The 23,928-nt window shown below is 55.2% G+C and overlaps 1 protein-coding gene across 1 annotated transcript in view; it reads left to right on the top strand.

Moving 5' to 3' along the window:
* Window positions 1–1,820: 1,820 nt before the first annotated feature.
* The window catches only part of KMT2D (lysine methyltransferase 2D), a 37,805-nt gene continuing 15,697 nt past the window's right edge, over window positions 1,821–23,928 (top strand). Inside the window, 36 exon segments of the mRNA XM_043966428.1 lie at window positions 1,821–1,958; window positions 6,444–6,529; window positions 6,856–6,982; window positions 7,198–7,418; window positions 7,575–7,684; window positions 7,845–8,007; window positions 8,115–8,280; window positions 8,384–8,474; window positions 8,476–8,499; window positions 8,607–8,773; window positions 8,884–9,029; window positions 9,245–9,364; window positions 9,687–10,738; window positions 11,063–11,176; window positions 11,517–11,627; window positions 12,788–12,892; window positions 13,430–13,611; window positions 13,842–14,006; window positions 14,133–14,242; window positions 14,336–14,383; window positions 15,017–15,238; window positions 15,443–15,565; window positions 15,665–15,769; window positions 15,970–16,094; window positions 16,202–16,349; window positions 16,515–16,580; window positions 17,698–17,808; window positions 18,198–18,338; window positions 18,454–18,538; window positions 18,788–19,029; window positions 19,132–19,205; window positions 19,455–19,505; window positions 19,743–21,563; window positions 21,658–21,834; window positions 21,934–22,070; window positions 22,474–23,928. The exon segment at window positions 22,474–23,928 is cut by the window's right edge and continues 476 nt beyond it. Of these exon segments, the coding sequence (XP_043822363.1) occupies window positions 6,481–6,529; window positions 6,856–6,982; window positions 7,198–7,418; window positions 7,575–7,684; window positions 7,845–8,007; window positions 8,115–8,280; window positions 8,384–8,474; window positions 8,476–8,499; window positions 8,607–8,773; window positions 8,884–9,029; window positions 9,245–9,364; window positions 9,687–10,738; window positions 11,063–11,176; window positions 11,517–11,627; window positions 12,788–12,892; window positions 13,430–13,611; window positions 13,842–14,006; window positions 14,133–14,242; window positions 14,336–14,383; window positions 15,017–15,238; window positions 15,443–15,565; window positions 15,665–15,769; window positions 15,970–16,094; window positions 16,202–16,349; window positions 16,515–16,580; window positions 17,698–17,808; window positions 18,198–18,338; window positions 18,454–18,538; window positions 18,788–19,029; window positions 19,132–19,205; window positions 19,455–19,505; window positions 19,743–21,563; window positions 21,658–21,834; window positions 21,934–22,070; window positions 22,474–23,928 (8,354 nt within the window). The 5' untranslated portion in view covers window positions 1,821–1,958; window positions 6,444–6,480.

The following is a 23,928-nucleotide window of genomic DNA, read 5'->3' as shown; positions in this document are numbered from 1 at the left end:
TTTGGAAAGGCCCAGAACCAGGATTATGGGCCCAGGGAAGCTCCAGTGCTCTAATAAATGAGAACCTCTTCCTCTCTCTTACCCAGGTTTGCAAGGATTGTATTTCAAAGGGATTTTCTCTCAATTGTCCTGGGTAACTATACTTGGGCCAGGAAAAAGAAGCAAGGCTGCGAGGTAGTCTCTTTTGCCTTCGATGCCTTTCTATCGGGAGGAAATGAGGAGGCACACAGTTCTCTCCACGCCTCCCCGATGCGTTTTCCTCCGAGGAGAAGCTGGGGCTTTTGCTCTGGTCTTCCACTATGTCCAGAACGTAGAGAAAACCCTTCCTGTGAGAGCTGAGAGCCTATTCCTCACTTTCTCCGTTTGGGGACTCCAGTTCCCAGGATGCAGAGCAGTAGCCAATCCCCAGTCTCCTCTTCTCTTCTTCCATCCCCCTCCTTAAGCAAGAATGCCCCAGGACCAGGTGGGGGTGGGGGGGAGCTCGAGTTTCGGGTCCTGGTGATTCCAAGGAGAAAGAACTAAGAGAAGAGGCAGAGAAAATGGGGACTTCTGGGTTCTGGGCTCCAATCGGAGATTAGGCCGTTCTGGAAAATGGGGGGGAAGGACAAGAGCTTAGGGGAACTTCATTCCCACGTGTCTGCGCATCGGTCTGACCGGCGCCGTCGGGGTTAACCTCAAGCGGAGGGATTCTTCAGCGTGTGCGCAGAACTGCAGAGTCACAGCCTTTCCCCGAAAGAACTGTGTCCTTCCGCTGCTCAGGTCCAACACAAAATAGGGCCTCGTCCTCTCCTTTCTCCCCTTCTCGAGCTGGGTCTTCGAGCACCAAGCCCCACACGGTTCTCCCGCAGGAGGCTACCTGAGTCTCTACGCCCGTCGTCGACATCTCGGGCCTGGGAGCAGCCCGGTTCGCAGGATCCACCCTCCCGGCCGCGCAGGAGGCGGAGGGGGGAGGCGGAGCTGTGTCTCCGCTGCACTACTTTCCTCTCCGGTTGCAAATGGCTGCCTTGGTCCCCACTTTCCGCTCAGTTTCCTGACCCCCGGCGCCGGGAGCCGGGGCTGGGCCATGAACCTTTAGATCCCCGGTGGTTTTATCCTGCACACGATAGTGGAGTTCAAGCCAGTCTGATCCGGCCAGATCGGAGTCGGGGCAGCCCTCGGAGCGAGAGGGGAAGGGAGGCGAGAGCTGGGCCCGGAGCGGCCGGAGAGGAGCGGGCAGAGGGTTCCGACCGCCCGCTCCTTCCTCGCCCAACCCTCCCTTCCCCGGGAGGAGTCGAAGGTGCGGGTTCCGAAGCCGCGGAAGGAGAGAGAGGTTGGGGCGGAGGCAGTGGGGCCCGAGAGTGTGTGTCAGTTTCACTCCTGAGGCCCTGCCGGCTTCGCTTCAATGTAGCTAAGCTAGCACGGCCTCAGGGGGCCCGAGGCGGGGAGAACCTCAACGTTCCATCCGAAGTCTCAACGTTCCATCCGGGCCAGCTGGGGAAGAGGCTCCGCGTTCCATCCGGGCTGGCGAGGGGTAGCCTCCAGCGTTCTATCGGGAGCATTTCAGCCTTCCACCGGGAACCGGGCGCTGGGCATCGGTGGTGGGGGGGCGCCCGGCGGGCCCGGGGCCGGGAGGCGGACCGGCTCGTCGGATGTGAAGACTGTTCACCGAAGATCAAAGCTACCGGTGCTCCCTTTGTGTCGGCTCTGGATTCGCCGCCCCGGGGCTTCTCTTGGGAAACCTAAGCTGCTGGGACCGAGGGCAGAGAACCAACTCTCCGAGCCTTGGTGTTTTCATCCACTTTAAATTTTTTTTGAAGTGGGGGGGGGCCCTCTCCGACCTGGATTTACCGTTCTTGGCCCCTCTTTGGCCCCCCCCGTGTGGGGGGCGGTTGTGATCGTCCTGGCGGGTGGAGGTCGGGGAGCGGCCGGAGCTGTGGCCATGTTCTCGGGTGAAGATTTCTGGATCGCCCAGTGAAGAGGTGAGTGAAGTCCGCGCTGCTCGGGCCCACTAATGGGTGCAGCCAGATCCCGTCCCCTAGCAGGGACCAGCTTCTAGTCGGGGAACGAGGGTGTCAGAGCTCAGGGGAGGGCTTTCCTAGCAATGTCCGTCCAGAGACCAGAACCTAGAGTGAGGCTTGCCTTGCGGCCTGGTATGTTGGGGTGTGCCTGAGAACTGGGAAAAATGGCTCAAGTCTTCCCGCAGCCCAGGTGTGTTTTTATTTGTGTGTGCTGGGAGGATGATCAGCTATGGGGACTGGCTAGAGTTGTCCCAGCAGTCTGCACACGCCCCTGGGGCTGCTTCCTCTCCCGCCTTGTTTAGGCTTCTCGTGTCTTGGGAGGTAGGACCGGGGAGAACTCCACCGCTTGGTTTGACCTTAAGCCCCCTCCCCCCCCCCACTTTTAATAGGCGCCATAGACTAGGGGACCCCTCCCGCCTTCACCTCCATTCCCCCTTCCTGTTCGTGCAATAGGAGGAGTTCCTGTAGCCGGACTTGTATGATGGAGGGGGCGGCAAGGTCTAGAAGGAAGCAGAGACGGCCCTGATGCATCCCCCCCCCCAATACTCCCTAGCCAGTAAAGCAAAGTGACCACCCTGAGGCCTATTGCTGTCGCAGTCCTGTTGCCTTCTCTCTCTTGGGGATGGACATAATCTCCAGAGGATTATAGAGGAGGCTGGAGAGATTTGTTTCCTGCGAATGTGGGCCGGAAAAAATGGCTTTTGTTTGTGGCTTTCTTCGTGTCTGGCCTGGAGGGTCTGCTGCCCATGAGCCCCTGGCTATTCCCGCCTGCCCTTTTTGGCCCCTCCCACACCTCTCCAACCCTTTTCCAACTGGGACTTAACCTGGTCCTCTGATTTGCCCCGGCTGGGCAGATAGGGTGGCCTTGCCTTCCTCAGAGGGGAAGTGGCCGGATCAGTGCTCCTCTGCTAGAGGGCCTGTGACCAGGCTTCTGGACATTTGTTCAGGAGATAGTATTATATTCACTTCTCCTGGCTTTGTGCTGGGGCAGGTGCCTTTCTTCTCAGTACCCCCACCTGTCATGCTGTCCAGAAGGGATTTGACTGGAGTCTCCACTTCCCACCCCCCCTCCCCACCCCCACCCCAGGTTTCCCTAGGCCCAGCCTAGAAACTAGGGAAGTATGAGCTCTGGCCTTGAAATGTTTCTTGGTGTTAAGTCTGTAGTGAGAGATGGCATTGGTAGGGGTGTAAAATGAGGTGGCAGCTGGCCTTTTCATTGATAGAGTCTCCTAGTCTCTACACCCTCACTCACACCCCTTCCCCCCCAGTACAACTCCAGTTAGGTGCAGGTGACCCCAGAGTAGGCAGGGGACAACCTTGGGAGTCCATAGGGACGGCTTTTTCTCTTTAGGGTCCTTTGTAGGGGGCTATCCCCAAAATAAGGGTGAAGAGAGGTGTGGTCTGATCTTCAGGCTGGGAACGAGGAAGTCCTGAGTCCCTCGGCAGAACTAGTTGTTCACTCAAAGGCTTGGTTAGGCCCTTCACCTCCCTGGGCCCCTGATTCCCACTTTCCTGGGAAAAGGAGGCTTGAGCAGTTGGCATGGGTGGGGATAAGTTGTGGGGGGGAGGAATAGAGCTGAAATAAAATCAGTGTCTTTTCCTTTCTATCTTTGGAATTTTTGTTTGGAAAAGTAAGCAGAATCACCCAGTCTCTCTCTGCTCACTTTCTGGGGTCCTACCAGGTCTCCTCTTTACTCTGCCTAAATCCTGCCAGTTATTATTTTTATAGTAATCTGGGAGATCTTTCCCTCATGGGAAAGGATTGAATTGGAAAGGGGTCTTGATTGCCGATGGGCAAGGAGGGGGTTGGAGTGAGAAACTTAGCTGTCAGTGTTTAGAATTAGGGAGGTTTTCGAGAGTGGGCTTTAGAAACTTGAGGGCTCTGGTTGCTGCCCATACATATATGCGTGGAACTGAACGAGGGGAGAGGAGAGGTGTGTAGGGAAGATGTTTGGTGCTAGCCTAGGCTGGGTGCCACTTCTGTCTAATCCCTGCGGAGAAGAGATGGGAAGGTAGAGGCTGAAGGTTATGAGGCTTTTTAGAGGACTCAGGTTCTTAAGGCTATAGCTTGGGGAATTGCTGGGTGCCACTCTGTCTCAGCGGGGTGGGTGGCCATTTCTTCCCTAGTAGTGCCAGGCTATTCAGCTTGAGAGGGCTGCACTCGGGGGAGGGCAGAGGAATTTGTCCCTCTGGCCTCATCTAAGATAGTTCTTCTCCTACCCCACTGCATTATTACTGTTTTTCCCCGTTGCTGTTGTGATTCCTTTGACTTGGACTTTGGGTGAGATTCAGTGGGGTAGGGAGTCCCCGGTTGGGAGGACAGGAGGTAGCAGAATGTCGTTGCTTCTGTCTAGGAAATTTTGAGGGTTTCCCAAATTTCTAGATGTGGTAAGGGCTTGGATGGTCAAATGGGAACAAGGGACTAGGAGACGGTCTAATCTTTTTGGAACAGTCTCAGTTTCTGCAACTCTTCTTCTCAAAGGTATCCTTTGGATGTTTTCTTTGGAGCTGACAGGTAGATAGGATGATTAAGTTGGCTGTTCTGTCCTGTCCTTCTTGGTCACAGATGTAGTTGAATCAAGAAGTTGGAGGAGAGAGATGCTCTGTGGTTGAAGATAGTGGGTATTAGTCGGGTGTCCTCTCCTGTTCTGAAAACGGCTTTCTGGAAGGGATGTGGGATGTGCAATGATGCACCATTTGAAGGATAGAGATTGGAATGATTTTTTCCTCACCTAAGAAGTGCCCCAAGGAGTGAGACTCCAAGATCAGGATTTTGGAGGAGGCATGGGCTTAGGGAAGGTACTGAGGTCGATCCTGAGAACTATTGTTATTTCCTCTGTTCCAGCATCACTTGAAAAGATCCAGTTGGATTATCTGCCTTTAATTTGTGAATTGGGAGCTGGGGGGCTGTCCTGAGGCTAATGTAACCCCTCCTGTTCAGAGTTGTGGGAAGGGTGAGACATGGTTGAGCAAGTTTGGATCTACCATTAAAGTGAGAACTTAATCCTTTTGGATGAATGTTTTCCAATTTTTGACTTAGACTGACTACTCATTCACTCAGCCCCCAAATCTGAGCACTATGAACTACAAACATCTGCTCCTTTCCATGTTTCTTTCCTTCCCTAACCTCCTTTCCCTCTTTTCCTACATATAGAACATACTTGATTTGAGGGTCAGGAGCAAACCCCATAGTTTATAAACTGCCTGCACTCCTGTATAGTACTTTCTAATGGGCAAAGTGCTTAGTATATGAACTAATAAGACATCCCTCTCCTGATTTCTTTTCCCCATTTGGAGGGGCAGTGTATTTCTATTTTAAGGTAGTGCAGGCCCTGAAACAGTCAGGCCTTCCTTGAAGTGTGTGCCACCTTTATTCATCTTTCTCCACCCCTGCCTTTCCCCACTGAGTATGTGGAAACCCCACTTAGCTGAAGGGGAAGGAAACTACTTGGTTCTCTGGTTTAGAACTCCTGTCAGGGGCAATGTCTTTCCAAGGACCACAACTCCCAGCATGCCTGGCGGTAGGCCTGGTTACACATGCTCAGTAGTTCCCAGGGCCCTTTTCTGTTGCTTCTGGGGGCATCTAAGAAGGAAGGGCTGTTGTCGTTGCTAGGGGCAACAGCATGGGGACTCCAGGCTAGGTGAGACCCCTGGTGGGGCAAGGGGGAGGGGACTGTGCTGGTTCACTAGAATTAGAGGGGAGGTGGGAACAGGAATTAGGGCTACCTTCTCTGGCAGGGAGCCAATGGGGGGTGGGGTGGGGAGGGAACTCCCTTCAGAATGAAGCCCTAGTTTAAATCTGGGCATCTGTTGTGGGGCCAGTCCCGGGCTGGGCTGTGGCATTGATGAATCCTTCCTATCTCCTCTTCCTTGTCAGGGAAGGCCCCAGACTCTGCCTTGGTGAAGCCCAGTTTGGGCTATGTGTCCTCAGAGAAGAGGTGTATGGGTACTTGCCCCCTTCTAATTGAGCTTTCTCCTCTGAGAGGCTGTGCGTGTGTGTGTGTGTGTGTGTGTGTGTGTGTGTGTGTGTGTGTGTAGGGACACAGTGTAAGTCAGGGAGAGAGGAGGTTGGAGCCTGGCACTACTGAGCTTTTGGATGGTGGCTGAAATGAAACTCCTGTATGAGTTCAGGCTGGTTCTATTTGAGGGTGTTGAGCAGGGTCCAAAAAGCTCCACCAAAAGACAATACTGGAGGGAAGGGGAGGAACATTTAGTGTTTGATATGCTTCTGATGGGAGTCCTCCTGACCCAAGTACCCTTTTGTGAGCAGGTCTCAAGGGATGAAGGGAATGGAGGTCTGTTGTAGCAGGAGGGACCAGAACTCATGGGCATGGTTAAGTACTTGTGGTGTCTAGGTATACAGCTGTCCCTCTTTCTGTAATACTATGACAGGAATGTTAGTGTGTCAAAGGGTGGCATCTTGGGCATTTGTGTTTGTGCTGTCAGGTCTCCCCGGGAGGGCACTGCCCAGTCGGAGAGAGGAATGGACGACCCGAAGCCCTCTGGTGAAGATAAAGATTCAGAGCCGGCAGGTGAGCATAGCAAGTACAAGGTGGGTGGGTAGTATCTTGAAAACTTAGTCCTGGCTCGTGGACACAGAGTCACACATGGAGGCCTGACGGACCTAAGGCTTATCTATATCGTTGGGGGTAGTATTAGATTTTGGGGTAGCATCATGTTACCTCTTATTCCTAGGACTCTGGCTGCTCTTTCTAGGCCTTTCTCCTCTCAATACAAAGGACTTTCTTGATGTAAGGATACGCTGGAGGTTCTAGCCATGATTTTGTGGGTTCAGGGGAGCAACCTGATTTGGGCAGAATATTAGACAACGCCTGATATCCATCTTCTGTCTTTCTAGCTGATGGGCCTGAAGCCTCTGAAGAGTCAGGCCCCACTGAGCCAGACCCCCCCAACCCACCTTTGGGGGATGCCTCTGTCTGCAGCCTAGGGAGCCCCAAGCCCCAGGACTGTCCCCAGGACTGCAGGTAACTGGCCTATGGGAATGAGGGAGAGAGACTTAGAGGTGGTAAGGGGCTCTGATTTAGCGCTTTTTTTTTTTTTTGGAGGTCTGCAGTAGTGATTGGGAATCCATGGGTTTCAGAAGAATTTGGGCAGGGAGTAGAAGATAGGAGTGTTTTAGGAGGGGTGGTTGTGTTGTCACGAGTGCCTAGTGTGTGTGCTAATGATTGTGTGCCTGCAGCAAGGGCCCACTTCGGCGCTGTGCCTTCTGTAACTGTGGGGAATGGAGTCTCCATGGGCAGCGGGAGCTGCGGTGCTTTGAACTTCCACCAGACTGGCCCCAGGGTCCAGTGATGCCACCTGGGGGGCCTGGACCTGGAGAGGCAGTGCCACCCAGTGATGATCTGTCCCAGATTGGCTTCCCTGAGGGCTTGACACCTGCCCATCTGGGAAAGCCTGGTGGTAAGAATGGGAGAAAGTTGGGTGAGGTGTGTGTGGGGGGGTGGTGATGGAAAAGGAGGAATTTGTGGAGAAAAGGGGGAGTCGGGAAATAATCTGGAGAGAGATGAATTCTCGCTGCTAATTGTTTTCCCTTTTCTCCTCAACTCTCCCATACAGGACCTTGCTGGGCTCACCATTGGTGTGCAGCATGGTCAGTGGGCGTACAGGGCCAAGGTGGGCCGGAGTTGCACGGAGTGGACAAGGCTATCTTCTCAGGGATCTCTCAGGTAGGACAAGGGTGAAAAGACAGTCCTTGTTTCTAGTCTGCCCACTCAGGCAGAGCTGGCAGACTTGGCAAGGTTGCTGGGACTGGGGCTGGGGACTAGCTTTGAGGGGCGTGAGGGGCCAGGCCCATCCAACTGTGAGACTGTGTCTCTGCTTTGGCAGCGCTGTTCCCACTGCGCCAGGCTGGGAGCCTCCATCCCCTGCCGGTCGCCTGGATGCCCACGACTCTACCACTTTCCCTGTGCTGCTGCCAGTGGTTCCTTCCAGTCTATGAAGACTTTGCAGCTGTTGTGTCTGGAGCATGGCGAGGAGGCCGAACATCTGGGTGAGCACCTGGGAAGGGGAAATGTTTGAGACCCACACGGGGGCTTCTAGTCCGGTTGCTTGAAAACTGTGACTTTTGACTGCCTCTTTACTTTTCCTCCCCACTAGAAGATGCCCATTGTGTGGTATGCGATGGGCTGGGGGAGCTTCGTGACCTGCTCTTCTGTACCAGCTGTGGGCAACACTATCATGGGGCCTGTCTGGACACTGCCCTGACTGCGCGAAAACGTGCTGGTTGGCAGTGCCCAGATTGCAAAGTGTGCCAAACCTGCAGGTGGGTACGGGTTAGCAAGAGGCTGAGAGATGGGGAAGAGGGGAAGGGGTGAAGCTGGGAAGGGAGCTGGGGAAGATCCTGGATTGTGCCCTCTCCCCTGCAGGCAGCCTGGGGAGGATTCTATGATGCTAGTCTGTGAGGCCTGCGATAAGGGCTACCACACCTTCTGCCTGAAGCCAGCCATTCAGAGCCTCCCCCCCTGATTCGTGGAAGTGCAAGGTGAGCATCCCTGAGGCTCTTTTCAGCCAGGGCTTCTTTTGCTCGGGCATACTCTCTCACCTGTCCTACCTGACTCAATGCCCAAGATACTCTCCATCTCCCTACAGACCTGCCGGGTGTGCCGAGCCTGTGGGGCGTGCCCAGCAGAGCTGGATCCCAACTGCCAGTGGTATGAGAATTACTCACTGTGTGAGCGGTGCCAGGGGCAGCAGAACACCCAGGGTGGGAGGATGGGCAGCCCAGATGCCGAGCAGCACCCCCCAGTCTGTAACAAGTAAGTGGGAGAGAGGGTGGGGGGGGGAGGGGAAGAATGCCAATCTTGGTCAGAGCCTCCCTAGATGAAGTGGAGTTAGGGAAGCATATTCATTCTCGTCCCTTTTGCAGACATCCATCACCACAGCCTGGCACTGCCCTGGTTGATATAGCTGATGATCCTGATACTGCATCCCAGGAACAGCTGGAGGGGGGGGAGGAAGACTGCCCAAAGCCTGAGGAACTCGGGCCACTGCAGTGCGACGCCAAACTGCTAGGTGAGTGGGGTCCGCCAGATCGATGGGGTTTAATAATTAAAGCTCGGCTTGGGCAAGTGTCAGGGGCTGACAGATGCACCAAGACTTTGGGTACCCTCTTTTCTACCCCGATCCCCTGTGACACGGAGTAGGGGTTGGCTGTGCCTGCCTCGCACTTCCTGTGCGGTACATCTGAAGCCAGAGCCGGGTAGGAATTGGGCCTCTTCTGTGTGCAGGGCAAGCAGGGACCCAAATCGAGTCCCCAGCTGAGGTTGCCCCGCTTGATGAAGAGATGCCACTGGAGCCCCTGTTCCTGCCTGAGGAACCAGTCCTGTCACCTCAGCTAGCACCAACAGGTAAGGGAGTGGGGAAGCATCCTTTTTCCTGTGTATGCTCTGTCTGTCCCCTAGTGATGTTGTGGCGGTAACTAGTGGACCTGGGTTTAAATTCTGCCTCTTGATCATCACTAGCTCTGTGACCTCAGGCAGGCCACTGGATTTCTCCTTGCCTGAGCTTCATCATCTTGTTAAAATGAGGCCAGCTTGCTCACTGCATTACAGGCTTGTTGTTGTTAAGAAAATGGTTGGCAACCTCAAAGCACAGTGTGAACTCTTACTGGTCTTCTCCCCAGGGATCCTGCACCTCTAAAATCTTGCCTTTTTTTTCCTCCCTCTCCAGATCCTCCCCCTCCTCCACTCTCTCCTGCCACTGCTGTAGCCCCACCATCCTTGTCTCCCTTGGGGGAGCAGGAGGAGCTCCCTGATGCCAAAGGGGACAGTGAGCCAGGAACCCCTCCAGAGGTCCCGATCCTTGACACGCCCATCAGCCCCCCTCCGGAAGCCAGCTGCTTTGAACCAGAGCCCATAGCTCCTATAGACTTGACCCCTTCTCCAGCCTCCCCTGAAGAACTAGGAGAACTGAATTCTCCTATCCCTCCTCCGCAGTGCTCCCCTTTGCCATTAGCCCCCTCTCCCCTGGGCTTCATGGAGAAGGCACCAGAAGTCCTAGATGAGTCTGAGTCACAGGAGATGGAGACCGAGCCGGAGTGCCCAGCTCTGGAGCCCAGTGGGATCAGCCCCCCAGCCTGCCCCACAGGGGACCTCTCCTGTCCTGCCCCCAGCCCTGCCCCCAGCCCTGCCCCTAGCCCTGCCCCAGCCCTGGATGTCTTTTCCAGCCTGGGTGAGGATACAGTCTGTATCGATGAGACGGAGGCTACTGGTCCAGAGCCAGAAACTGGACAGACTTCCGGCAGTTCAGGTAGTGATCCGAAAGGCTCCCCCTTGCTCCTTGACCCTGAGGAGCTGGCCCCTGTGACCCCTATGGAGGTCTATGGTTCTGAGGGCAAGCAGGCGGGGCAGAGCTCACCTTGCGAAGAGCCTGAGGAGCCAGTTGCCCCAGCAGTGCATACCCCTCCCACCCTCATCAAGTCTGACATCGTCAATGAGATCTCCAACCTGAGCCAAGGTGATGCCAGTGCCAGCTTCCCAGGATCCGAGCCTCTGCTGGGCTCCCCAGACCCCGAAGGGGGTGGCTCGCTCTCCATGGAGCTAGGTGTGTCCACCGACGTCAGCCCCGCGCGTGACGAGGGCTCCCTTCGGCTCTGTACCGATTCACTGCCCGAGACTGACGACTCCTTACTTTGTGATTCCGGAGCGACTGGAGCTGGTGGCAAGGCGGAGGGTGATAAGGGGAGACGACGAAGTTCCCCTGCCCGCTCCCGCATCAAACAGGTGAGAGAAGTGGGATCAGGGCATCAGCCTTGCCTCCTGGAAGCTCACGGCTTCTCTTGGGTGGAATTAGCCTCTCAGATGCCAAACCTGGCAGGGGTTGGGGGAAGCTTGGCGCTACCCTTTCCTTCCCGGGCTGGGTTTTTAAAAATTGATTCTACCCTTTCCCCTGGTTAGGCCACCAGGAACCTAGCTGTCTCTGTTGCCCTTTCTCCTCCCACTCATAGCAATGTTCTAATGACCTTTCCCTGGCAAACCCCTGGGTCTGGGCCCAAGGCCCTGAACTCTCCCGATCGACCCATCTTGCCCATTCCTTTTCTCGCCCAGGGCCGTAGCAGTAGCTTCCCAGGAAGACGTCGACCTCGGGGGGGTGCCCATGGAGGAAGGGGGAGAGGACGTGCCCGGCTGAAGTCAACCACTTCCTCTGTGGAGACTCTGGTAGTAAGGAGCGGTCTCTTACTGGCCGCCACCCTGACTGTACCCATCCCTAGATCCCACACCTTCCACACAGCTGTTTCCTTTTCCCAAACTTAGAGGAAACTGAGGCTACCTGCCTTCCATCATTCTGGCCCTCCTTTCCCTTAGGCTTCTGGCCTTTTAAGGCCTCTGAACAAAATCTTCTGTTGTTCAAGGTGAGGAGACAGAGCCCTCTAGGCCCCAGCTTCTGGCCTGTCCCTCCTGCAGTGGGCCAAACTTCACTTCCCATCACCCCAGGGAGGAGGAAGGTTGGTTGGGGTGGGATTAGCGTGGCTCAGCCTCCCTGCCTCTCTTGGCCTCTCAGGTAGCGGACATTGACAGTTCTCCCAGCAAGGAGGAGGAGGAGGATGATGATGACACCATGCAGAATACTGTGGTTCTCTTCTCCAACACCGACAAATTTGTCCTAATGCAGGTACCGTACCGTCCTTTGTATGGTCCCCTTGTGAGCAGTGGTGCATGGTACGATGGGAGGAGGGGTATGTTTTTTGTTTGTTTGTTTTTTGGGGGGCAGTGAGGGTTAAGTGACTTGTCCAGGGTGACACAGCTAGTAAGTGTCAAGTTTCTGAGTCCTGATTTGAACTTGGGTCCTCCTGAATCCAGGGCTGGTACTTTATCCACTGTGCCATCTAGCTGCCCCCTACGGGGAGGAGTGTTAAAGGAAGACCTAGAGCCAAGTTCTAGGCCAGAGGGAAACAGAGAAGATAGGCAGCTTGAGTCGCAGCCTCAGTTGTTACGATAGAGCCCGAATGACGATGAAGGAATGACCATTTTGGAACACATCTTGGGTTTCCCTGTGAGACTTGTGCTATCTGACAGCAGGTTCTAAATGAACAAGTGGGGAAGGGGAGGAGTCCTATTGGGTAATAAGAAGGGGAGGAGGAAGAGCAGGGATGAATAGCGGTAAAGGGGGAGAAGATTGAGCCGATGGGTGAGGAAAAGTAGAGGAGGGTCTGTGATGAAATAAGGTTTCTAATAAAGGAGAAGCAATCCCTGCAAGCACATAAGGGATAGAATGTTGTAACCGAGGAGAAGGCCCCCAAAGTCAGTAAGGTTAATCTGATGCCTGCGTTTTATAGAGGAGGAAACTGATTTTGGACCCTTGCTCTGTTTCGGGGTGACCTTCAGCACTTCCTTTTTCTGGGCTTCAGTTTCTTCTGAAATGAGGGCTTTAACACAAGAGGGGGAGAGGTTATTGCTGTTTTGGTGGGCCAGAAGATTGCAAAGGAAACCAGTTATGTGGAAATGCAGCTATCTAAATGTTTTAAAAAAAAAAGGGGGGGGGAGAGAGAGAGAGAGAGAGAGAGAGAGACCAAGTTCATGGATCCCAGGTTTAAGAACCCCTGATCCCAATGATCTCTGAAGTTCCCTGGTTCCCAGTAAGGAACAGAGGTAGAGTGATTTGCCTAGGGTCCCTGTATCCCAGTTATTGACACTCATGCCACGACTTCTCAGCTTGGCGTCTCAGGAGGAACCCCTAGTTCTTCCACAGAAGGATGGGATGGGATGGGTTGAAGAGAACTGGTTTGTGGCTGGAGGTTCCACTCATGGGTCTGTCTGTGTGTCTTCTTCCAGGACATGTGTGTGGTGTGTGGTAGCTTTGGTCGAGGGGCAGAGGGCCACCTCCTGGCCTGCTCTCAGTGTTCCCAATGCTACCATCCTTACTGTGTCAACAGCAAGGTGAGTATGGGGCCTGGAGCCAAGGGGACAGAGGGGACAAAAACTGGGGGATGGAGGCTCACCTGCCTTGTCTCACCCAGGAATATTGTTGAGTTGAGTCTTTTAAGCTGTACTTTTGACCCTAGTCTCGTTGGCTTCACAGGGTAGTGACTTCTGAAAGATAGGGAGAAAGAGCAGGACTCAGGGAGGAGGTGTTAGTTGGTTTTAAGTTTGTAGGTTTTAAGAAGCACTAGAATCTTTGGTCTTAACTAAAGTTTTGCAGACCATCAGTCATTCAAGTATTCATTAAGTTCCTACTTGTCCTAGAGAAGGTTGGTGGTGGTGGAATATTGTCTTAGTGGTCTTTACATCAGCTGTACCCTTTTGTGGAGATTCACCATTGAGGGTTTCAGCTTCACCCTCAAAGAGGATCCATCGATATATGAAGAGCCCCTCGTTCATAGGCTGTGAACGCTGGTCTGGTGGGCCGGGCCTCAGAGTCCATGGGGTAGTCGTCTTCCATGTTCCTCCCTGAGAAGGTCATTTCCCATCCTCTAGATAACCAAGGTGATGCTACTGAAGGGCTGGAGGTGTGTGGAATGCATTGTATGCGAGGTGTGTGGCCAGGCCTCTGATCCCTCTCGCCTTTTGCTCTGTGATGACTGTGACATCAGCTACCACACCTACTGTCTGGATCCCCCACTGCTCACAGTGCCCAAGGGTGGCTGGAAGTGCAAATGGTAATTGATGGAGGGGCCTGTGTCTTGGGAGCCGTAGGAGGGTGTGGGGGTGGGAATTGGGGCCTGTGGGGGACGGGATTGTCATGACCCAGGGAGGTAGGCCCTTGGATGATTGGGGTGCCAGTTAGGGGTTGGGATGGCCCAATGAAGCCCAGGTTTGGTGCCCAGGGCTCGGCAGAGGGACACCAAGATGTGATGGGCTGGTGCTGAGCATCCCTTTCCTCTGCCAGGTGTGTGAGCTGCATGCAGTGTGGGGCCGTTTCACCAGGCTTCCACTGTGAGTGGCAGAACAGCTATACCCACTGTGGACCCTGTGCCAGCTTGGTCACCTGTCCAGCTTGTCGTGCTCCTTATGTGGAAGAAGATCTGCTAATCCAGTGCCGTCATTGTGACCGGTGAGAGGCCCTCCTCCTCCCCTTCCTCCCTTGCCCACTCCCTGGGTCTGTCCCCCTCAGTCTCTCCTCTCAGTGTCTCTCAGGCTTGCTTCATGCCTCTACCTCTCTCTCTTCTCCCAATGCCAGGTGGATGCATGCTGGTTGTGAGAGCCTATTCACTGAGGAAGAGGTGGAACAAGCAGCAGATGAAGGCTTTGATTGTGTCTCCTGTCAGCCCTATGTGGTGAAGCCTGTGGGTGAGTGAGTAGCAGGAGTTATGGGGAAAGCAGGGGCTTGGGGGCCACTTAGAGAACAGGCCCCTCATTCTGCCTCTGCTCCTCCCCATCCAGTGCCTGTTGTGCCACCAGAGCTCGTGCCCGTGAAGGTGAAGGAGCCAGGTAAGATGTGAATCATAGAATGTTAGATCTGGAAGGGACCTTAGAAATCATCTAGGCCATCTCCCTCATTTTACAAATGAGGAAACAGGCCTAGGGTAGTGAAAATAATTGTCCAAGATTGCTCAGCCAGCTAGAGGCAGGACTGGGACTAAAGCTAGTTAAATACTTTTTGTCATTTTACTATCCCTGTTGATAATCTCACCAGAGAACACAGTTCGGGTAGACAGCTTAGAATAAGGGCTCTGTTGTTGGTCATCTGGGCCCTTGGTTGCTGGTAGTCATTGAGTAGGGGACTCCACTGTACACTTCAAACCCCTGGGTCCTGGAGAACAAGGTAAGTGTGCCCAGGGTTAATTATAATGAAATCAGGTTTGCTCCAGTGCAGAGAAATTCTTTGAATTTTCCCTTGATTTAATCCAAAAGAAGCGGGTTTCTGCCAGTGCTTGGGAACAGAACGAAAATATGTCTTGGGACTCTCTTTCTTCAAGAAGGTCCCAGTTCTGGGGGCTTCTCCTTCCATCCATTCTTCCATCTGTTTGTGGCTCTACCCCTGAGCCGACCTAGCTGCTCAGAGAATGGTGACTTCAGAGCCCCTTTCCCCTGCAGTCACTGTCTCCCTTCCCTCCCTCACAGAGCCCCAGTACTTCCGCTTTGAGGGAGTCTGGCTGACAGAAACCGGCATGGCTGTACTTCGAAATCTGTCCATGTCCCCCCTTCACAAGCGGCGGCAGAGGCGTGGGCGGCTTGGCCTCCTGGGTGAAGGCGGGCTAGATGGGCCCGAGCCCTCAGACCCTGGCGGCTCTGATGACAAGAAAGATGGGGACCTGGACGCTGACGAGTTGCTCAAGAGTGAAGGTTTGACTCGTGGGGGTCAGCGTTTGGGCTGAAAGTGGAGTGGGTGAATATGGATCTACCCCAGGGGTATGCCAGAGCCACTTGCCTTTTCTGGATGTCTGAGGCTCCTCCCAACTCTGCTCTAGGACCTCAGGTTAGAGGGAGGTGAGCTTGGAAGGGGGGTGGGGGTTGGGCCTGACCTTGCCCCCTTCCTCTTGCTGGCAGGAGTTGGCGTGGAGCACATGGAGTGTGAAATCAAGTTGGAGGCCCCAGCCAGTCCTGATGGGGAGCCTGGCAAGGAGGAGACGGATGAAGGCAAAAAGCGCAAGCGAAAGCCCTACAGGCCTGGTAGGTGCCCGTGGAGGGAAGGGAGGTAAAGGGGTGGGGAGGGGAGGCTGGCACCCAGCCCTCCTCCAAGCTCCTCATCCTGGTCCTGCTTCCTCACAGGTATTGGGGGCTTCATGGTTCGACAGCGCAAATCCCATGCACGTCTGAAGAAAGGGCCTGCCGTGTTGGTGGAAGTGTTGAGTGGGGAGGGCCAGCCCGATGAGGGTGAGATGGATTGGCACATGGGGGGCAGTGGAGACAACAGGGTGGCCAGAGTGGGGAGGGGGGTGGCAGTCCAGGGTGGATGTGAGTAGGCAGGACCGGGTGCATGGTGGTGAATTGGATGGGATGAAGGGGAAGAGCTGGGGCGTGCCTAGCTTCCTAGGGAGGGAAGGAAGGTTTTAGCGGTGGCTCTTCTCTTCTAGTTGTGACAGTCGACCCCCCAACAGAGGGTGCAGTGGAGCAGAGCCCAGCTGAAGGGGATGAGAAGAAGAAGCGTCGGGGGCGAAAAAAGAGCAAGCTGGAGGACATGTTTCCTGCCTACCTGCAGGTGGGGACCGGAACAGGAAGGTCAAGAAGGGAACATTAGACTGAAGGGTCTAGCAGAGAGCAATAACTATCTGTCCTTTGCCTCCTTCCCTCTCTCCTACCTTGTAGGAAGCCTTCTTTGGGAAGGCCTTGTTGGACCTTAGCCGAAAGGCGCTGCTGGTGGCTGGGGATGGACGGCCAGGCTTTGTGCCAGGCACCCCCAGAGGGAAGGGGGACCCAGGCCCTGATAGAAAAGAGTCTTCTGCCTCACAGAAAGGTCAGTGGATCTGGAAATGAGGATGTTGGTTATTGTAGCAGTTGAGCAAATGCTGAATGATGGAGTGCAGTGAGCTTGGGTGTTTAACCATGGCCTCGGGTACCCAGGATAGGCACTAGTGGGGAGTAGGGTATGTCTGATGAGATTGGTGGCTGCTTCTCATAGGGGAGGATGGACCAGATGTTGCAGATGAAGAGTCCAGGGGCCCTGAGGGCAGTGCAGAGACTCCAGGTGAGGCACATTGGGGTGAGCAATCAAAATTTTTTTCCTTTTAAAAGTGTTTTACTGATTTTTAAAAAATATAACTGTCAGTACCCACTATCATGCCCCCAGCCGCTTAGAATAAATCAACACAGGGGCCACGTCTGATGAGATAGAACAAAATCTCTGCTTCACCATCAAGCCTCTGAAGTCACAGTTGGTCATCGCATTGATCAAAGTTACAAAGCTTTCATTGTCTTCCTTTGTGTTATTGTGGTCATTGTGTAAATTACTCTCTTGATTATGCTGACTTCAACCTGAATCAGTTTGTACGAGAAATTTTCCTGGGTTTCTCTGAATTCTTCACATTTGTCATTTCTTTTCTTTTTTTTTTTTTTGGTGGGGCAGTGAGGGTTAAGTGACTTGCCCAGGGTCACACAACTAGTAACTGTCAAGTGTCTGAGGTTGGATTTGAACTTAGGGTCCTCCTGAATCCAGGACCAGTGCTTTATCCATTGCACCCCTTGTTTGGCATTTCTTTTTTTTCTTTTTCTTTCTTTTTTTTTTTTTTTTTTTGGTGAGGCAATTGGGGTTAAGTGACTTGGCCCAGGGTACACAGCCAGTAAGTGTTAAGTGTCTGAGGTCAGATTTGAACTCAGGTCCTCCTGACTCCAGGGCTGGTGCTCTATCCACTGTGCCATCTAGCTGCCCCCCCCCCCCCCGCCTTTTTTGGGGGGGGGGGCATTTCTTACAGCAAAAAACCAAAAAAACCAAACCAAAACTCTTACACTCATGCTCCGCTATTTGTTCAGCCATTGTTCAGTCAGTGCAGGCCCACTTCTTTTTCACTACAAAAAATGCCGCTATCAATATTTTTCATATACCTGGGACCTTTCTGCCTGTCCTTGACCTTTGACCTCCACAGGCATATGTTTGGCTTGGTTTTAACAGAATTCAAAGATTCCATTGCAGCATGCCACAGCTAACATCAACAGGGTTGAGAGTTCCATTGTGGCACGAATGGCTTTGTGTACCTATTAGTCTCATTTTTTTCTTCAGAAGTTGGAGATAGGATGGGTGGGAGTTAGGAACCAGGATGTTGTCCCAAAGTCCTACAACCCCAACCCACTGGTTTTTGTTCCCATAGGCCCTGAAGATGGAGGCATTAAGACATCTCCTGTACCCAGTGACCCAGAGAAACCAGGAACCCCAGGCGAGGGAATGCTCAGCTCTGACTTGGACAAGATCCCCACAGAAGGTTGATTCTGTAGTATAGTCCTCCCTCAAGGGGTTGTTTTTGGTTTCTAGATGAGATGTATAGAAAGGAATGGATATTCCCCATATGTATCAGGTGTGGTATGCAAGGGAAGGATGAGAGAGAACATTTGTCCTCCTAGAGCCTCATCTACTTGGTGATGATTCCTTCAAAGGAAAGGGGGCCAAGTGAGACAAACTGGGATTGATGTCCCAGGTTAACTAAGTATCCATTGTGGTCATTCTCTGTGGCCTGGCTTTCCTTGTTTGGCTGTCTTCATGCCAGGTCACCAGGCAGGTGGCTCCGTTTTCCCTGGTTCTCCTCCCCAGCCAGGCTTCCCAGTGGTTCTTTCCTCAGCCGTGCTTACCAGTCCTCCACCCTTTCCCACATAGAGCTGCCCAAGATGGAATCAAAGGACCTTCAACAGCTTTTCAAGGATGTCCTAGGCTCTGAGCGGGAGCAGCAGATTGGCTGTGGGACTCCTAACCTGGATGGGAGTCACACCCCGATGCAGCAGAGGCCCTTCCTACAAGGTAGCATAGCCAGGAACCAGCTGAGGCTCAGGGTGGGGCCACAGGGTTGGGATGGAGAAAGCCAGCATATTCTGCTTTGTTTGGGCAATGCCTGTGACCGCTCTGTCTCCTGCAGGTGGGCTTCCTTTGGGCAACCTCCCTACCAGCAGCCCAATGGACTCCTACCCAGGCCTGTGCCAGTCTCCTTTCCTTGATAGTAGGTAGGTCTCTATACCTTTCTCTTTTGTTAGCCCTGTGGTCCCCTTTCCTCCCTTCCTGCCCACCATGTGTAGAGATACACAGCCTTGGTTTTTCAAGTCATGGCCTGGCCACTACCTCCCCTTCTGCTGACTCCTGGGTCCCTGCCCTCTTTGTCTCCCTCTGTGGATGATAACTTGTTGGGGGGGGGGGAGGAGGGGCCTGGGTTTTGAACCGTTGGCCCTCTGTGACCTTCTGCCCCTGCGCCCCAGGGAGCGCGGGGGCTTCTTCAGCCCAGAGCCCGGTGAGCCTGACAGCCCTTGGACGGGCTCAGGGGGTACCACCCCCTCCACACCCACAACCCCTACCACGGAGGGTGAAGGCGATGGGCTCTCCTACAACCAGCGGAGCCTCCAGCGCTGGGAAAAGGATGAGGAGCTGGGCCAGCTTTCCACCATCTCGCCTGTGCTCTATGCCAATATTAATTTTCCCAACCTCAAGCAGGATTATCCAGGTATGTGCCAGGGCAGAATGGAGAGCTGAGGCCAAGGTATGGGGCGGTGTTGCTTCTGTCCCGGCCCCTTTGACCTTTGACCTCTGACCCTTTGGCCTGCAGACTGGGCCAGTCGCTGCAAACAGATCATGAAGCTGTGGAGAAAAGTCCCGGCCACTGACAAAGCCCCCTACCTGGTGAGGATGAGAAAAGGGAGGGTGGCCAGGGCCCCAGGGGTGCTCCACCCAGAGGGATCCAAGGTCCCAGGGGTGTTCCACCTTGAGGAGGGGATCCAGAGCCTTGGGGAAAGAAGGGAGTTCACTTGGAGGGGGCGGGGGTCTCTCCACCCTACCTCCGCTCCGTTCACCCAGGGAATAGGCTTCCAGGTCAGGGTGGGCTTGAGGATCAGAGCACATGACTAAGCTCTGGACCTGATTATCCCTCAGCAAAAGGCCAAAGATAACCGGGCGGCTCACCGCATCAACAAGGTGCAGAAGGTGAGTGAGAACTGGTAACTTGGGCGATGGGGGGAGAAGCCTAGGGCCTGATGGGAGCCTTAGGATTGGGGGAGGGGGGGGGGGCTCTTTTCCATGGCAGCACACATCCTTAACTGGACAGTGGCATCTCTGCAGCAGATGGACACCCCCGGGCCCTTGTAGTCTCTTAACTCCCAGGCCCATGCCAGCACCTCCATCCCCCGATCTCACCCATCCTTTCTCCTTATATCACTACAGCAGGCGGAGAGCCAGATCAGTAAGCAGACCAAGGTGGGCGACATAGCCCGCAAAACCGATCGGCCCACCCTGCACCTCCGCATTCCCCCTCAGCCAGGGATGCTGGGCAGTCCCCCTCCAGCTTCTGCTCCAACTGTCTTCATTGGCAGTCCCCCTACCCCAGCTGGCTTGTCTACCTCCTCGGACGGGTTCCTGAAGCCGCCAGCGGGCACAGTGCCCGGCCCTGACTCGCCTGGTGATCTCTTCCTCAAGCTCCCACCCCAGGTGCCCGCCCAAGTGCCTTTGCAGGACCCTTTTGGACTGGCCCCCACCTATACTCTGGAGTCTCGCTTCCCCACAGCACCACCAGCCTACCCCCCTTATTCTGGACCAGCAGTGGCCCCTGCGAAGCCTCAGATGCTGGGTGCTCCACCTCGGCCTGTGGCTGGCCAGCCGGGGGAGTTCCAATCCACCCCACCAGGCACCCCAAGGCACCAGCCCTCCACCCCTGATCCTTTTCTCAAACCCCGCTGCCCCTCATTAGACAACTTGGCAGTTCCAGAGAGTCCGGGGGTGGGCGGGGCCAAGGCTTCTGAGCAACTGCTGTCCCCTCCACCTTTTGGAGAGCCTCGGAAGGCCCTAGAAGTCAAAAAGGAGGAGCTGGGGACAGCTTCTCCTGGCTATGGCCCCCCCAGCCTTGGTTTTGGAGACTCACCTTCCTCCGGGCCCCACTTAGGTAGCCTGGAGTTGAAGGCCCCAGATGTCTTCAAAGCTCCCCTGACCCCTCGGGCATCTCAGGTAGAGCCGCAGAGCCCGGGCATAGGCCTGAGGCCCCAGGAGCCTCCCTCTGCCCATGCTGTGGCCCCCTCACCCCCTAGCCATGCAGACTTATATCGCCCAGCTCCTTCTGGCTCCTATCCTGAGACCTATTCACAGCCCCCACTGACTCCCCGGCCTCAACCTCCACCCTCTGAGAGTTGCTGTCCCCTGCCCCCTCGATCCTTGCCCTCTGACCCTTTCACTCGAGTACCTGCCAGCCCCCAGTCTCAGTCTAGCTCTCAGTCACCCCTGACACCCCGCCCGCTGTCCACTGAAGCCTTCTGCCAGTCACCAGTTACCCCTTGCTTCCAGTCACCTGACCCCTACTCTCGTCCACCCTCGAGGCCCCAGTCCCGGGACCCCTTTGCCCCACTACATAAGCCACCCCGGTCCCAGCCCCCTGACGTTGCCTTCAAGGCTGGACCCCTGGCCCATACTCCACTAGGGGTAGGGGGCTTTCCAGCGGCTCTGCCCTCTGGCCAATCTAATGAGCATCACGCTAAGAGCTCTGGCGGGCAGCCTCCATCTTTTGTCCGCTCTCCTGGGGCAAATGTGTTTGTGGGCAATCCTTCCCCCATACGCTTCACTTTCCCCCAGGCAGTGGGAGAGCAGCCCCTGAAGCCCCCTTCCTCTCAGCCCAATCTCCCTCCCCCCCATGGGATCAACAGCCATTATGGGCCAGGACCCACCGTGGGCAAGCCCCAAAGCACAAGTTACTCGGCAGCCGCAGGCAGCTTCCATCCAGGAAGCAGCCCCCTGGGGCCAGGTACCGGCCCACCAGGTGAGGGCTACGGGCTGTCTCCGTTGCGTCCACCATCAGTTTTACCACAACCTGCACCAGATGGTCCTCTTGCCTACCTGCCCCATGGTGCCCCGCAGCGGGGAGCCATCACTTCCCCGGTTGAAAAGCGTGAAGATTCAGTGTCTGGGATGGCCAGCTCCCTGGTGGGTCCCGAACTCCCCGGTCCCCAGGACCCCAGCATGGCCAATCTGAGCCAGACAGAGTTGGAGAAGCAGCGGCAGGTGAGAGAGTCTCAGCACAGGCATGACTCTACCCCTGAGTCCTGATGGAAATGACCAACCTTTCCCTCACTCTCTTCCCTTTATCCCTGCCCAGCGCCAGCGTTTGAGAGAGCTCTTGATCCGACAGCAGATTCAGCGGAACACCCTTCGGCAGGAGAAGGAGACGGCAGCAGCCACGAGTGCCGGGGGGCCAGGAAACTGGGGCGCTGAGTCTAGCAACCCGGCTTTTGAACAGATGAACCGAGGCCCCACTTCCTACCCTGGGGCACAGGTGGGGGTATGGGCTTCAAAGTTGGGGGCTGGGGGTGGTGTGGCAGGAGCTGAGCCATCTCACTCTCCTTCCATGCCCATTTTCTTTTCTGCTGCTCAGGACAAAAGTGGCCTTACAGGATTGCCCCCTAACAAGCTGAGTGGCTCGATTCTGGGACCTGGCCCTTTTCCCACAGAGGAGAGACTCTCTCGGCCACCGCCTCCCCCTACTCCTTCTTCCATTGACATGAATGCCCGGTGAGTCACCAGAGGCAACTATGGGTACAAGCAGGGGCTGGGGTTTGAGTTTCAGTTTCTGATCCTGCCTGCTGGAGAGAGCCCTGGATTTGCGTCCTACCCTCAGACACATAGTAGCTGTCTGATGCCTGGCGGGTTATTTAGCCTGAGCTTAAAGTGGGGATGAAGCTGCCTACATTGCCCATCTTGTAGAGGCGTGGAAAGGATTAGCCGGGCCAGTGTGTGTCGAACGCTCTGTCACCCTCAGTGTGCTCTCCCGTCAAGCCCAGTTCTGGTGACTCTGCATGCCCAGGCCATCTTGCCTTGTTCCCTTCTTTCTCCTCCTGTCTCCCTTTCCTCTTCCAACCCTCTGTTCTTCCTTCCTGCCTTACCTTGCCTCTCATTCTGTTGTGTACAATTGCAGGCAACTGGTTGGGGGCACCCAAGCCTTCTTTCCACGGGGGCCCTTCTCTGGACCTCTGCCCCCTCAACAGCAGCAGCAGCTGTGGCAACAGCAGCAGCAGCAACAGCAACAGCAGCAGCAGCAACAACAGCAGCAGCAGCAGCAGGCTGCTGTGGCTTCCATGCGGCTTTCCATGCCTCCAAGGTTCCCTCAACCACCCGGGCCTGAACTTGGCCGGACAATCCTAGGCCCTCCTTTGAGTGCCCTTTCCAACCGACCACCCGCCCCCGGGGAACCACTTCCCGGTCCAGCGGGTCCTGCTCAGTTCATTGAGCTTCGTCACAATGTACAGAAGGGGCCGGGGCCTGGCGGTGCCCCTTACCATCTTCAGGGCCCCCCTCAGAGACCCCGATTCTTCCCGGTGGCTGAGGACTCTCACCGCCTGGCTCCAGATGGTCTTCGGCCCTTGGCAGCATCCACCCTGCCCCCGCAGAAACCCTCAGCTCCTCCACCACCTGAACTGAGTAACAACCTCCACCCCCTCCCCCATGCCAAGGGTCCTAGCCTTCCTGCTGGCCTCGAGCTAGTTGGCCGATCTCCCTCTAGCACAGAGGCAGGACGTCCACCCCTGGTCTTGGAACCTGGCAAACTGCCCTGTGAGGAGCCTGAGCTGGATGATGACTTTGATGCCCATAAGGCACTGGAAGATGATGAGGAGCTGGCCCACCTGGGGCTCGGGGTAGACGTTGCCAAGGGTGATGATGAGCTAGGCACCCTAGGAAACTTGGAGACCAATGACCCCCATCTGGATGACTTGTTAAACGGGGATGAGTTTGACCTCTTGGCCTATACGGATCCTGAGCTGGACACGGGTGACAAGAAGGACATATTTAATGAACACTTGCGGCTGGTAGAATCCGCCAATGAGAAAGCTGAACGTGAGGCGCTCCTGAGGGGCACAGAGCCTGGCCTGTCTGGCCCTGAGGAGCGCCCACCCCCTACCACTGATGGACCTGACTCGAATCTCACTTCTGGGGCCACTGAAGTAAAGCCTAAATTAGAGGAGGGGGGACACGAAGCCTCTCCTTGCCAGTTCACCGTGGCCACCCCCAAGGTGGACCCAGTGCCTCCTGGCCCTCTGGGGCTGGGGCTGAAGCCTGGGCAGAACTTGCTGGGGCCACGAGATGGCCGGCTGAGCATGGGGCCCTTTCCTAACAATGTGCATACAGCTGAGAAGAGTCCCTTTGGAAGCACAGCAGGTCCCCCACCCCAGCTCCTGACCCCAAGCCCATTGGGTGGCCCAGGGGGAACATCCTTGCTGGAGAAGTTTGACCTGGAGGGTGGGGCCCTGACCCTGCCTGGTGGACCTCCACCATCTGGAGATGAGCTGGACAAGATGGAGAGCTCCCTGGTGGCAAGTGAACTGCCTCTGCTCATTGAGGATCTCCTGGAGCACGAAAAGAAAGAACTGCAAAA

The sequence above is a fragment of the Dromiciops gliroides genome, chromosome 5, assembly GCF_019393635.1.
Source record: "Dromiciops gliroides isolate mDroGli1 chromosome 5, mDroGli1.pri, whole genome shotgun sequence".
In the NCBI taxonomy this organism is placed as follows: Eukaryota; Metazoa; Chordata; class Mammalia; order Microbiotheria; family Microbiotheriidae; genus Dromiciops; species Dromiciops gliroides.
The sequence above is the reverse complement of the archived record's forward strand: the minus strand, read 5'-3'. Positions and strand labels throughout refer to the sequence as shown.